At 34.4% G+C, this 12,869-nt stretch overlaps 1 protein-coding gene across 1 annotated transcript in view; it reads left to right on the top strand.

Annotated features, from left to right (window-relative positions):
- USP32 (ubiquitin specific peptidase 32) overlaps positions 1–12,869 on the top strand; it is a 192,641-nt gene that overhangs the window by 124,649 nt on the left and 55,123 nt on the right. Inside the window, exons 6-9 of the mRNA XM_061142699.1 lie at positions 7,424–7,555; positions 9,457–9,564; positions 11,306–11,421; positions 11,967–12,029. Coding sequence (XP_060998682.1) covers positions 7,424–7,555; positions 9,457–9,564; positions 11,306–11,421; positions 11,967–12,029 — 419 coding nt within the window. The remainder of the gene's footprint in view (positions 1–7,423; positions 7,556–9,456; positions 9,565–11,305; positions 11,422–11,966; positions 12,030–12,869) is intronic.

Raw genomic sequence — 12,869 nt, forward strand, 5'->3', positions numbered from 1 at the left:
TTGAACGCACATAAGAAAATAACTCAAATTTGCTTTTTGTCTGACATCATTTCCCTAGTATAAAATAAATATAAAATACACATCAAGTAATAAGTCATTAGCAAAAAAAAGTAAAGTGAGAAATGCACATTAAAATGATGTATAACATAGCCATATTTATTTAAGAATATATTCCAGTATCAAATGGCAAAGTGCAGTGCTCGCTTCGGCAGCACATATACTCAAATGGCAAAGTGCAACATTGCAAAACTGCAATTACTTTTGCACCAACCTAATGCTACCTGTTTTCCATAGAGATTTTTACACGTGTTTTTGCCTTTGTTTGTAATATCCTTCTGCTACACTCTTTTTTCCTTTCCCTGGTCAATCTTTAGATGTTCTGTGTGTACTTCTTTTAATATCAAGGCTTCCAGGGCCTATCTGCTAATGTGCGCTCTAAAAACTCTGTCTCTATTCCTTCATTGTTCTTTCCACACTAGGTTAAAATGACCCATTTTCTCTTCTACTAGAATCTAAATACAATTATCTTGTTCACAATCATGTCTAATTTTTAACACAATGTCAGACACATAAAATGTTTTTATGAATGTTTGCCAAATATTAAATGATCTTGACTATTGCTCCTGTTTTTTCTTTTCCTCCCAAAAAAATGCTTTGGAAGGTTCCAATTTACCACATGCAGGTTGAGCACTTACTAAAGAAAGCACTGTGTTCCTTGTACTTTGTCTCATTTAAGCCTGTGCCACCTCCGAAGTTCATTTTATCTCCATTCCAAAAATGAGGAAACCACAGCTATGAAGAATTAAAGAAACTTTTCTCAAGATCAAATAGCTAAGAGGCGCTGAAATTGGGGTATTAGAACCCAGAGTGCATATTATTGTTATCACTTTAGGATTTGAAGACAGTTTATTGACACGCGGTCATTTTGTTTCTTTAATCTTTTATGAGTAGTTTGTGATTGCAGGTAAAAGGAGGTGGTCATGTGATAGTTGTGGTTGTGGTAAGCCATCTTCCTCAGACTTACTTTGAACAAACAGCCTTGCAGGCTCACTTTTCCAGTTTCCTTTTTTCCCCCCTTGGGATACCTTCAAATGATTATTATTTTGAATTTCTCTTTAATAATTAATTTCACTGCATCCAGCAAGATCATTGAATGATTGCCCATTTACCAGCAGTGAATTAGGTGATTAGAAGAACTGTGAATTTTAAGGATTGTGTTTTAAATTGAGAATTTTTTTCCTTAATGATCATATTTTCATAGAGTTCAGGTATATTATTTAGAAGAAAATATGTGTGCTAATTCTTTCTGTAAATGTGTGTTTCAAATAATAGAATCTAGATCCTGAGGTAATTTATAAATATTGGGGCTAATTTTAGGGCCATTGAACTCTTTTTCATTGTTTTTCTTTTCTTATCTGAGTCAAATTTATATAGTCTCTATTTTAGCATTTATCTCAACTAAAATATACATATTATATTACCTTGCCACATTTTAGTTTGCAGTGTTAAGATCTCCTTTGTGTAAGAAAAAAGTACTTGAGTGATTCTTAGGCCATCAACTGCCTAGTAAATCTTCATGTCCCTTCTTCAATATCCTCTTCATTATCCTCTTACCTGATTGTAATGATGTAAGGCTTAAGTAGATTGCAGAAGGTCATTGCTTTTGAGAACAGGTTGCTTTCTCAGAAATGTTGCAGAACTGTGTTATTCTTTGAAAATACTTGATATTTTGCTGGGCCTTGTTTTGGTTTTTAAATGAGAATCCAATTCTGGCATTAAAAAGCAGTTTCTGCAGCTGGAGCCTTCCGGTAAGGTGGGACTTGATTAGGATGGCCCAAAGGGCAGGCCAAGACTGTTGGGAATATGTTACGCTACTGTTGTGAACCAGAAAAAATTATACCCATAGATGGGTGATAAATTCATTCCTGTTTAGCAAATAAAGTAGAAGTTTTGGTATTGATTTTTGAATTGCAAATAGAGTGAGTACTGCAATTATTACCTCTGACTTCTTTAAGTGAAAATAAAGTTAGTTATTTTTCTTCTCAGCAGTTCAGCTGACAACTGGTAGAAGTTTCATATAATTTTAAAAATCAATTCCAGTTACAAAGTAATTGAACCTTTGCGAAGGTTGATTCATCAAGAGGTTACAATATAGTTAATGAATGTAGTATGGATGTAATATATTTTTTATTTGGTTAAATAGGAAAAAATATATGATAGTTATATTGTATGTACCTGAGACATGTACCTTTTATGAAAATTGTATCTTTTTTTGTGTCATCTTTTTTGATGATTTTGGGCTTCCCAGATATCTCAGTTGGTAAAAAAAAAAAAAAAAAAAATCCGCCTGCAATGCAGGAGACCTCTGTTCAGTTCCTGGGTCAGGAAGATCCCCTGGAGAAGGGAAAGGCTACCTACTCCAGGATTCTGGCCTGAAGAATTCCATGGACCATATAGTCCATGGGGTCACAGAGTCGAACACAGCTGAGTGACTTTCACTCACTTTTGATGATTTTTCTGTAAAATCGTAAAAATGAATTTATCCCATTGATTATTTAAAACTGTGAACTAGGGGGAGTTCCCTTGTGGTTAGGATTCGGCACTTTCATTGTTGCTGCCTGGATTCAGTCCCTAGTTGGGGAATTGAGATTCTGCATCCTGCAAGCCATGAGGCATAGCATAAAAAACCCCTTCTGAACTAGGATTTTGTGTAATGTGAAAAATCATACAATGGTATAGATGATAGAATGAAATTATTAGATGTAATCTTCCCAAACAACCCAGGTGACAATCAAGTACATTTATGATTATAGTTGAATGAAGACAAAGAACTATGTTTCCTTTTCCTTTTTTAAATTACCTACATTTTTAATATTTTTCATGCAGCAAAATATATCACTAGTTTAATAAAAACAAGTTAATACAAATTTTAAAATCAACTGAGTGTTATTAGTATTTTCATTTTTTAACTTCATGAAATACATTATCTTATATCCTTATCACTCAGTTACTTATTACTTTTAGTAAATAATAAGTGATTAGTTTCCTTTACTTCAAGAAGTGGGAAGTGGAATGTGACTGCTTTCTGACTTACTCACTCAGTAGTGTCACTACTACCGACTTAGTCACTCAGTAGTGTCCGACTCTCTGCAGCCCCATGGACTGTAGCCTGACAGTTTCCTCTGTCCATGGGATTTTCCAGGCAAGAATACTGGAGTGGATTGCCATTTCCTTCTCCAGAGGATCTTTCGGAGCCAGGGATCAAACCTCAGTCTCCTGCTTTGCAGGCAGATTCTTTACTGTCTGAGCCACCAGGGCAGCCCTTACTTCAAGTGTAGGGTAACTTCATTGTTGCTCTTGGACTCCTTCTCCATAGGTTTTAAGAATATATGTTCTAGGATAGGCAAGGCAAGAACTTTCCAGGAGAGCATTCGTCTTTGTAAATTGTGGGGACTAATGAGAATCAATGTACTTGACTCCAGGTACATGTCTCAAAGTTTTTTGTTTTCAGCTATGACAGGTGTATAGTTATTCTGATGAACTTTTATTTCTACTTAAGAATAAATTAGAACAGTGTCTTTCTGAAAATCTCACTTCTTTCATTTACTGATGTATAAGATGATGTGTACAAAATTTTGTTCTCCCAGCAAAGGATTTTTATTTTTTGTTTTCAAAAGAAAGTCATTCCTAGGTCCTTTAAGTAAATACTGTCTTTCAGATCTTAGAAATAGTGAGTGTCAGAGTAGAGTAGGGGATAGGAAGGAAAAACAGAGACACATTAGCTTTCTGTCCTGGGAGCCCCTTGAAGGTCAAGCCAAAGGAGTAGCTTTTTTCTTAAAATTTTATGTAAATTGGTGGAATATGTTTTCATTTATTAACCAATTTTTATGGCTATGATACTTATGTTGATTTGACTATCTCTTAGATATCTTGCTGATGAGGACAAGTTTTTTCCCTGAAATTTTTATTAAAACTGCTAAGAAATAGTGTAAGAATGAATGCTTTGAAGTCACTGGAAATTTAAAATACATTGTTCTTGTCTTCCCAGGTAACTTGTAAGCTATTTGTCCATTAAAAAAATTTATGGAGAGCTCAAAATGTACCAGGTATTCTAAGTTTTAGAACATAGCAAAGAATAAAATAGACCCAAAAACCTGCCTACAAGGAGTATATGTTCAAGTTGAAGGAGACAGCAATAAACAAAACAAATGAGTCGTAGAGAGCAAAGTAAATAAAGAAGGAAAGGGGTGGAGGAATGTCATTGGATGGGATGGACTTTGGAAGATCTGAGAATGTGACATAAGAGAAAAGATCTGAAGGAGTTGTGGAAATAGCCATGCAGGTATCTTGGGAAAGAGGGTTAAGAAGTTTTGAAGTAGAGAAGTAGCATGATTCTGTTTAAATTGTTCTTTTCAAATGACGTTTTATTCTTAGTGAAAAGTTCTCCCCATTTTTATGAATTGTATGTCTTGTACTTGTTAATCTATTACAGTCTTTATGTTTTTTAACTGCATGTATTGATTTAAACACACTTCTCTTCTTAGCTGCCCACCAGGCTATTCCTAACTCAGCAGTCAAAAGTGGTGTTTATTGGTTGGATTATGGCATTCCTCTGCTTCAGACCCTCCAGTGGTTCACAGTTCACTTAAAATCAGAATCCTTCCAGTGACCTGTATAATCTGACCACTGTTTTCTTGCTGACTTTATCTCCTACTACTCTCTCCTTACTATTATTATTATTCCTTCCACTTACTAACTTCACTTTAGCCACTCTTGTTCTTTCTCTTCCTTGAGCTTTCAAGGCATGCTCTCATCTCAAAGCCTCTATCCTTGTTCCTTCTGTCTAAAGTGTTTTTTCTCCCATGATTGGACCCCTTGCCTCCTTGAGATCTCTGCCCATGTAACCCTCATACTGTCAGGAGTTAATCATCTCCAGCCAGTAGTTCTGTCCTGTGGAAATTTTGCTGAGACTGAAGCTAGGCAGTTTCACGGGTTGGCAGTTGCATGGACTCACAGTTTTGAAGTCTCAGAATCTTGAAGGTTGCAGTCTGAAGACTCTGTGGTCCTCAGATGCTGTCATTTTATAGAGTTGGAGTCTTGTGGTTGTGCAATTTCAATTCAAGGATGGCACACATATTCTTAAAAAGGCAGTAAGTATTTCAGACTTGTGGGCCATATGGCTCTTCATTACAGTTATTCAACTCTGCCATTGTAACATATTAGCAACCATAAACTATGTATGTAAATGTTATTGTGTGCTAATAAAATATTATTTATACAAACATGCTTGCAGCCAATGAGGCTAGAATTTGTAGACCTCTAGATTCAAAAACTGGTAGTTTCTGGGCTCTCCTTCAGAACATTTGAACTAGAGGTATACTTCATCTAACCAAAGCTGCAGCTAAACGCCCACCCACAATCTGTTATGATTAATGATATCAAGTGGACGTTAGGAGCCGAGCATTTCCTGTTTTCATCATTCCTTTGTATAGATAGTGGTTTCCATGTGGTATCACTTAACTTAATCTGAAGATCATCTTTTTATATTCCTTTTGGTATAGTTCTGCTGTTGATGAATTCTCTCAGCTTTTGTTTGCCAAAAAAATGCTTTATTTTACCTTTATTTTTGAAGGAGTTTTCATAAGTTACAGAATTTGGGATTAATAAGGTTTTTGTTTTTTACTCCTTTTTGATCCTCTTCCACTCCCCCTGCCCCCATTGTCTTCTGGCAGCCTTGTTTCTGAAGAGAAATCATTGCTTAATTCCCCTGGTTATAATGTATTTTTTCTCCCCTCTCATGCTGCTTTAGAGATTTGTTTCTTTATCAGCAATTTGATCACATCTTACCTTGGTTTGGTTTTCTTTGAATTTTTCTTACACAGGGTTCATTGAACTTCTGGATTATAGGATTATAGTTTTTGTCAAATTTGAAGATTTTTCAGTTGTTAATTGTTTTAAACATTTTCTGCCCACTCTTTTCTGGGACCCCCGATAATATGTATGCTGTGCTTTTAAAAAAAATTTTTATTTTATTTTTGGCTGTGCTGAACCTTTGCTGCTGCGCAGGCTTTTCCCTAGTTGTGAGGGCTACTCTCTAGTTGCAGCGCGTGGGCTTCTCGTTGCGGTGGCTTCTCTCGTTGTGGAGCATGGGCTCTAGAGTGAGCGGGATTCAGTAGTTGCAGAACACAGGCTCTGGAGAATAGGATCAGTAGTCATGGCACATGTGCTTAGTTGCCTAACGACACGTGGGATCTTCCTGCACCAGGGATCAAACCCGGTCTCCTGCGTTGGCCGGTGGACTCTCTTACCACTGAGCCACCCGGGAAGCCTTGCTGTACTTTTGATATTGCCTTACAGGTCACTAAGATTCTAATAATTTTTTCAGTCTTTGTTCCTTGGAAGGAAAAAAAAAAACACATATAGAATGTAACCATAGTTAGAGCTTATCTGTGATTTCTTTTTTTAAAGAAAATGCGTTTTCTGATGAATGAGGAGAAAAAGTTGTTCTTTTTTTCATGATGCGCCTATTACCTATCACATTATAAATTCTAATCTACTTTCTTTCTCATTTATTGACTTCATAATTTTTGTTTTTTTTTAATATATATCTTTTAACTTTTTGTTATATAATGGGATATAGCTGATTAACAATGTGTTGTGACAGTTTCAGGTGAACATCGAAGGGAACTTCATTACTTTTAACATCTTTTATCCTGTTCCTTTCTGTTTCTTTAATAAGTATTGAATGTGTAAGTAGTTACCATATCAACAGGATAAATCAGACATGGGATCCTTCTGTTAGGATGTTTACAGTATAGCCAGGAAAGAAAAAATATATATATTATATAAATAAATATTTTATATATTTTCTAATATTTTATATAATATGTTTATATAATTTATATATTTATAACATTTATATATAATTTATATTATACAGTAATTATATAATTATATATTAATATAGTTATAATATATGAATATATATATTATAGTTCTATATAAATATAATTATTAATATAATGTTTATTTATATGATATTTATAAAAATATTTATATATTTATATAAAATCATCAAATCCAGGATAGAGATTGAATATTACCAAAAATGAGTACCGATAAAAATGTTGTGGGAAACCAGAATGAAACATCTCAGTTGTTTACTGTTTTACATGTTGGACTTAAAACAGCCCACTGGAAAAAAACATTCCATTTTAAAACCTGTTTTATGTTCATTTGACTTACTTTTCATTTCATTTTAGGTATAATGTGTTTGTCTTTCAGAGTTTTGTTTTAGGTAGTTTTTAGCAGTATAACTGGGAAATTAAAATATATCCTTAGAAGTTGCATTATCAGGATGAGCTAACTAACTGCCTAGAAGAGAAGACTGAGGTTTTATCATCTTGTTTGATTTGACTCTCAGTGGAGGAATCAGACATCATTGATCTGGAGAAACGCTATTGGTTGCTGAAAGCTCAATCCCGAACTGGACGATTCGATTTAGAGACATTTGGCCCATTGGTTTCACCACCAATTCGTCCATCTCTAAGTGAAGGTAGGAATCTTTCTGTTTCTGTGCTGTTCCTTGCTAAACACATGTGAGACCATCTTTTATTTCTAACCAATACGTCTTAACTCTAAAAGACCATAATGTTATAGGTTTTCAGGTTTCTTGCAAATAGTTTGTTTGCTGGGGAGGAAAATTAAATTGGGAATTAAGATTATAGTCTTGAGCGTCCTGTTCTACTTATGTAACCTTGCATAAGTCAGTTTAGCTCTCTCATCTGTACGTATGTGCTAATTAGTCACTCAGTCATGTTCGACTCTTTGACCCCATGAACTGTAGCCCGCCAGGCTCCTCTGTCCATGGGATTCTCCAGGAAGAATACTGGTGTGGGTTACCATGCCATCCTCCAGGGAATCTTGCCAACCCAGGAACTGAACTAGGTTCTCTTGTGGCTCCTGCATTGGCAAGTAGGTTCTTTACCACTAGGGCCACCTGGGAAACCTCCCTCTCACCTGTATATTCTCATATATAAAATGTTTTGACCATGACAGTGGTTATGAAACTGTGCTCCTATGGGTGCCTCAGAAACTCACTCCTATAGTGCAGGAATTAGGGAGGTGGCCACTGAGCAGGCAAAGCTCTGGACTTCCACATACAGCCCCACCTCTGCCTCAGCTCGAGAACCTCCACAGTTTTTCTTTCACGTAAGAAGGTTCACTGGGGAAATTCCCTGACAGTCCAGCGGTTAGGACTCCTTGATTTCACTGCCAAGGGCCTGGGTTCAATTTCCGGTTGAGAAGTAGGGTCCTGTGTGTGGCACAGCAAAAATAAAAAAAGAAGAAAAAGGTTCCACTGTTATATCACTCCTTCCCTCACCTAAAAAAAGATTAGGAAACCACTGGACTGGACCATATCTACAGTTCCCACTTAGCCCTAAATTTCTGATTGCTATCACTTAAAAAGATGGAAATGTAAACAGTAGTTGTTGGGTGATATCACAAAAACCACATATGGAGTCTGAATATTTGGGTTTTTCTTCTGGTTCAGACCTTTTTAAACTTTCTTTTGGCAAGTCGTTTAACTCCTCCTTTAGTTTTGATTTTTCTACTCTTTAAACTGAGGGCACAGAAGTAGAGTCTTGTAGACTATCTGTATTCTTCACGTTCCCAGTGTATTTCAGAAATACTTGATAGGGGAACCAGAACAGATAGGACATCACCTACTTCAGAAGTGCAGTTGTGTTTTAACCTTTTTAGAACTAGAGAGTGATAAGTCATTTTAGAACTAGAGAGTGATAAGTCATTTTATTTGAAAACAAAATTATTTCATTTCTATGTTTTATAAAAAGTTTAAAAACCACAAGATTATATTATAAATGCCCTTTTATTTCTGAAGTTTAAGATATTTATAATATTAAGTAGCACAAAGAAGACTGCAATACAGAATTTCTTTCTCTTATACTGTATTATTTTTTTTTTTTTTGCCTCATGAAAGAGCTTAATGTAGCTTATAAATAACAGCACAGTATATCTTTGGTATGCAGTTCAACTTTTCTTCTTTTTTCCTTTTTCTTCTTATTCTTTCCAAATAAGGATAGTTGTGGTTTCTGACTTTTTTTTTTCTTTTCGATTCTTAATTTTTTTAATTTGTTTTTATTTTTTTACATACTATAGTCATTTTTAGCTATAGGATTTGATATGAGATAAGAGATAGGCGGGCAAACAGAACCAAACACTAAATGATAGTAATGTATTTTCTGTTAAAAGAAAGTTAAGTTTTATAATTATATCAGGGAAAAAAAAACTTACTGAGACAATGGGAGCTACTGACAAACTTTTATTTTTAATTCAGTAGTTTATGGGAAGAAGTCATGCCTCCTTTCATAAACATGTCATTAACATTAGGAAATTTGTTGATTCTGATTTATATTGTCTTTTCCTATTTTATAGGTTTGTTTAATGCTTTTGATGAAAATCGTGACAATCACATAGATTTTAAGGAGATATCCTGTGGATTATCAGCCTGTTGCAGAGGACCTTTGGCTGAAAGACAAAAATGTGAGTGTGTTAAACATTGTCACAAAATTTGCAAACAATATGGAGAAAAATATAAGCATTCATTCATGTAGAAATCATCTGTGGATTAAAGCTTAAATTTTCATTACTTTGGCAAATATCTATGTTGAAGTTCTAGTGAGGTCACTGTAAGGGTTTAGTCATCTTTTTTTTTTTTTTCTTTACTGTGGAGTGATTTGGAATCTTTGTCATTAGCAATGGGGTTGATTTTCCAGATGAAGGTGCAGTTCATGATAAATGAACTACATCGATCATGATATCTTTGAAAATGTTAAGCATTTAGAAAATATTTTCTGGTAGTCTGTATGGAAAATTTTGTGTCTTACATGACTTGAATTATAATTTATTTTCTCTCACTTCTATACATTAATATTAACAAAATGAAATTTATGATCAAAACACAATTTTATTAAATACTAAAATCTTTTAAACCTAGCTAAAAATGTTATGCCATAACATTAGTATATTGCTTTAATAAATCTTAACCATATTTGAGAAAACATAACAGTTTACATTTAATTGGAATCTAATTCTAATATATTTACAAAAGTCATTATCTCTGTGTCTTTCAAAAATATAGTTTCCCAAATGTTGCCTGTTTTGGATATGCTACTTGTTAGATTTCTTTTTTCTTCTTTGATATGGTATACCATTATTCTAGCATGACTTTATGATAGATTATTTGTTTCCATTAAAGTTCAAATACTAAATAGACTGACATCTTTGCTTCTCAGTTGGAGTTTACTATTGCCTTAAATTTTTTTTAAAATTGTTTTTTGCTAGTGCAAGTTAATAAGCTAGAGTGATTCATTTGATGTTAATTAGCAAATGTTAGTATTTCTGTTAGCCTGTTGTATATAAACAAAAAATTGAAGAGTTGAACTTGTTCTTTAGCAAAAAAAAAAAATTTGAGTGTGCCTTTGATTACACTGGAGAGGGAATATCTTTGTATGGTTATCTCTCGCTATCAGCTGGGAGTTGGTTCTGGGGCCCCCCTCGGACACCAAAATCCATGAATACTCAATTTATTATATAAAATGGCATAGTCTTTGCATATAACCTATGTACATATTCTTATGTAACTTTAAATCATCTCTAGGTTACTTATAATACCTAACGCAATGTAAATAGTTGTAAATACAGTGTAGATGCTATGTAAATAGTTGCCAGTGTGTGGCAAATTCAAGTTTTACTCTTGGGAACTTTCTGAAGATTTTTTTTTTAATTTTTATATATTTTTGTTTTGTGGTTGAATCTGGGAATGTGAAACGCATGGGCATGGAGGGCCAAATGTACCAGCTTGTTGTTGATTCTTAATGTAGATGGAGTATTTTCAGCATTGTGAGAATCACCTGTGAAATGATCAGTTTTTAAATATTGGAAATTAAAGGCTTGAATTACCACCTCAAAATCTGCAAGATAATGTATAGTAACTTGGATCTTATTAATATTTTTCAGTTTATAAGGAATTTAGCTCTAGATTTAGGGGAAGGATAGGGTTCTCCAGCCTGGCTAATGATTGGGAGAGAGAGACTTAGAAATGTGTGCAAGAAGCCCTACAAATTCAGAGGACTTCATGACATAGTCCGTTCCAGATGAGAACTTAATCCAGGATATACTTGCTTGAGAAACTTAGTAATTTTACTAGGGCAGCTTCTAGTAATATGTATTGTACTTCAGAGTATAAAAGTGATTTCCCTCCAAAAGAGTTTCTTTTGTTTAGTTTGCTTCAAGGTGTTCGATGTTGATCGTGATGGAGTTCTCTCCAGGGTTGAACTGAGAAACATGGTGGTTGCACTCTTAGAGGTCTGGAAGGATAACCGCACCGATGATATCCCGGTAAATTCTGATTGTGTATACTTTTTGGTGCATGTAGACTTCACGCCAACAGGAAAATGGAGTGAATAAAATTTTTAAAGAAATCAAGAATAAAGGATTTGCTCTGACTTCTAGTTGCTCTATTATGCTACTCAAAATATCTGTAGTTAAAAGTACAAAATTGGGAAGAGAATTTGCCTTAGAAAATTTAATAAACTGAATGTATTGTAAATATTTGACCAAAATATCATAAACTTTTGTTATTGTTGTTTGGACGTTAAGTTGTGTTTGAAGTTGTGTTTGACTCTTTTGCAACCCCATGGACTTAGTCTGGCTAGGCTTCTGTGTCCATAGGATTTCCCAGGCACCAATACTGGAGTGGGTTATCATTTCCTTCTCCATACGATCTTCCCAACCAAGGGACTGAACCCATGTCTTCTGCATTGGCAGGCAGATTCTTTACCTCTGAGCTACCAGGGAAGCCCAACATCATATACTTAGTCACTGACTAATAAAAATGATATATGCTTTTTTCTAATTACTTCTTTGGGTTTCTGTTTTTACAGGAATTACACATGGATCTATGTGACATTGTAGAAGGCATATTGAATGCACATGACACCACAAAGGTGAGTCCAGCTGGGACTGATTTTTTTCTAAAAATGTCTCATACTTTGAATTGGTATATATAGCTTGAATATGTATTTAAATCTCTTCCACATTGTCTCAACCAAATGTTTATTTGGACCAGTGGTTACAGTCCCTCCAAGTTGTCTCTAAAGATAGCCCATTCCATATTTCCAATTTTAGTATGTGTGCTGTTGAAGCAAGCACAGCCTATTCCATCTTTAAACAACTCCACTGAAGTGCTATGTACATAAAAATATTTATATTTTATAAGGTAGGCATGTTATAAAAATTAAGTAAACACAGCCCTTGCCATCTACAGTTTATAATCTTTATTTCTCCCATTTTAATAAGTTATAGAAAGGCTAACCTTGTACTGAGCAAAGGAAATGCTGGAAAAATGAAAAGACATTGTATGATTCCATTTATATGAAGTTTGAGAATAGAGACAAAACCAGCAAATGGTAATAGGTGTATGACAGTGGTTTTGCAGATGAGTGATTAAACTGGGAAGGACCATAAGGAGATGATGGAAATGACTATCTTAATCTGGGTACATACATTCTTTTACAAAATTTCTAAAGTAATATTGGTAAAGGTCTCTTCTGAGTTCTTTAATAGCACCCAGAATAACCATGTAATATAAATAAGCATGTACTTTACAAATAATAAATTCTTGAACTGAGTTTGACAACATTTATTAGTTAGGGATATTATAATAGGTTTTTCTCCTGTAGCTTGCTGTGATTTTCATACAGAATGTGTGAAAAATGTAATTTTTGGTACACTTTGAAACCAAAAAAATATTGCTTTACTCAAAAGAGTAACATTAAATTGTATTT

Source organism: Dama dama, chromosome 5 (genome assembly GCF_033118175.1).
Source record: "Dama dama isolate Ldn47 chromosome 5, ASM3311817v1, whole genome shotgun sequence".
Classification (NCBI taxonomy): Eukaryota; Metazoa; Chordata; class Mammalia; order Artiodactyla; family Cervidae; genus Dama; species Dama dama.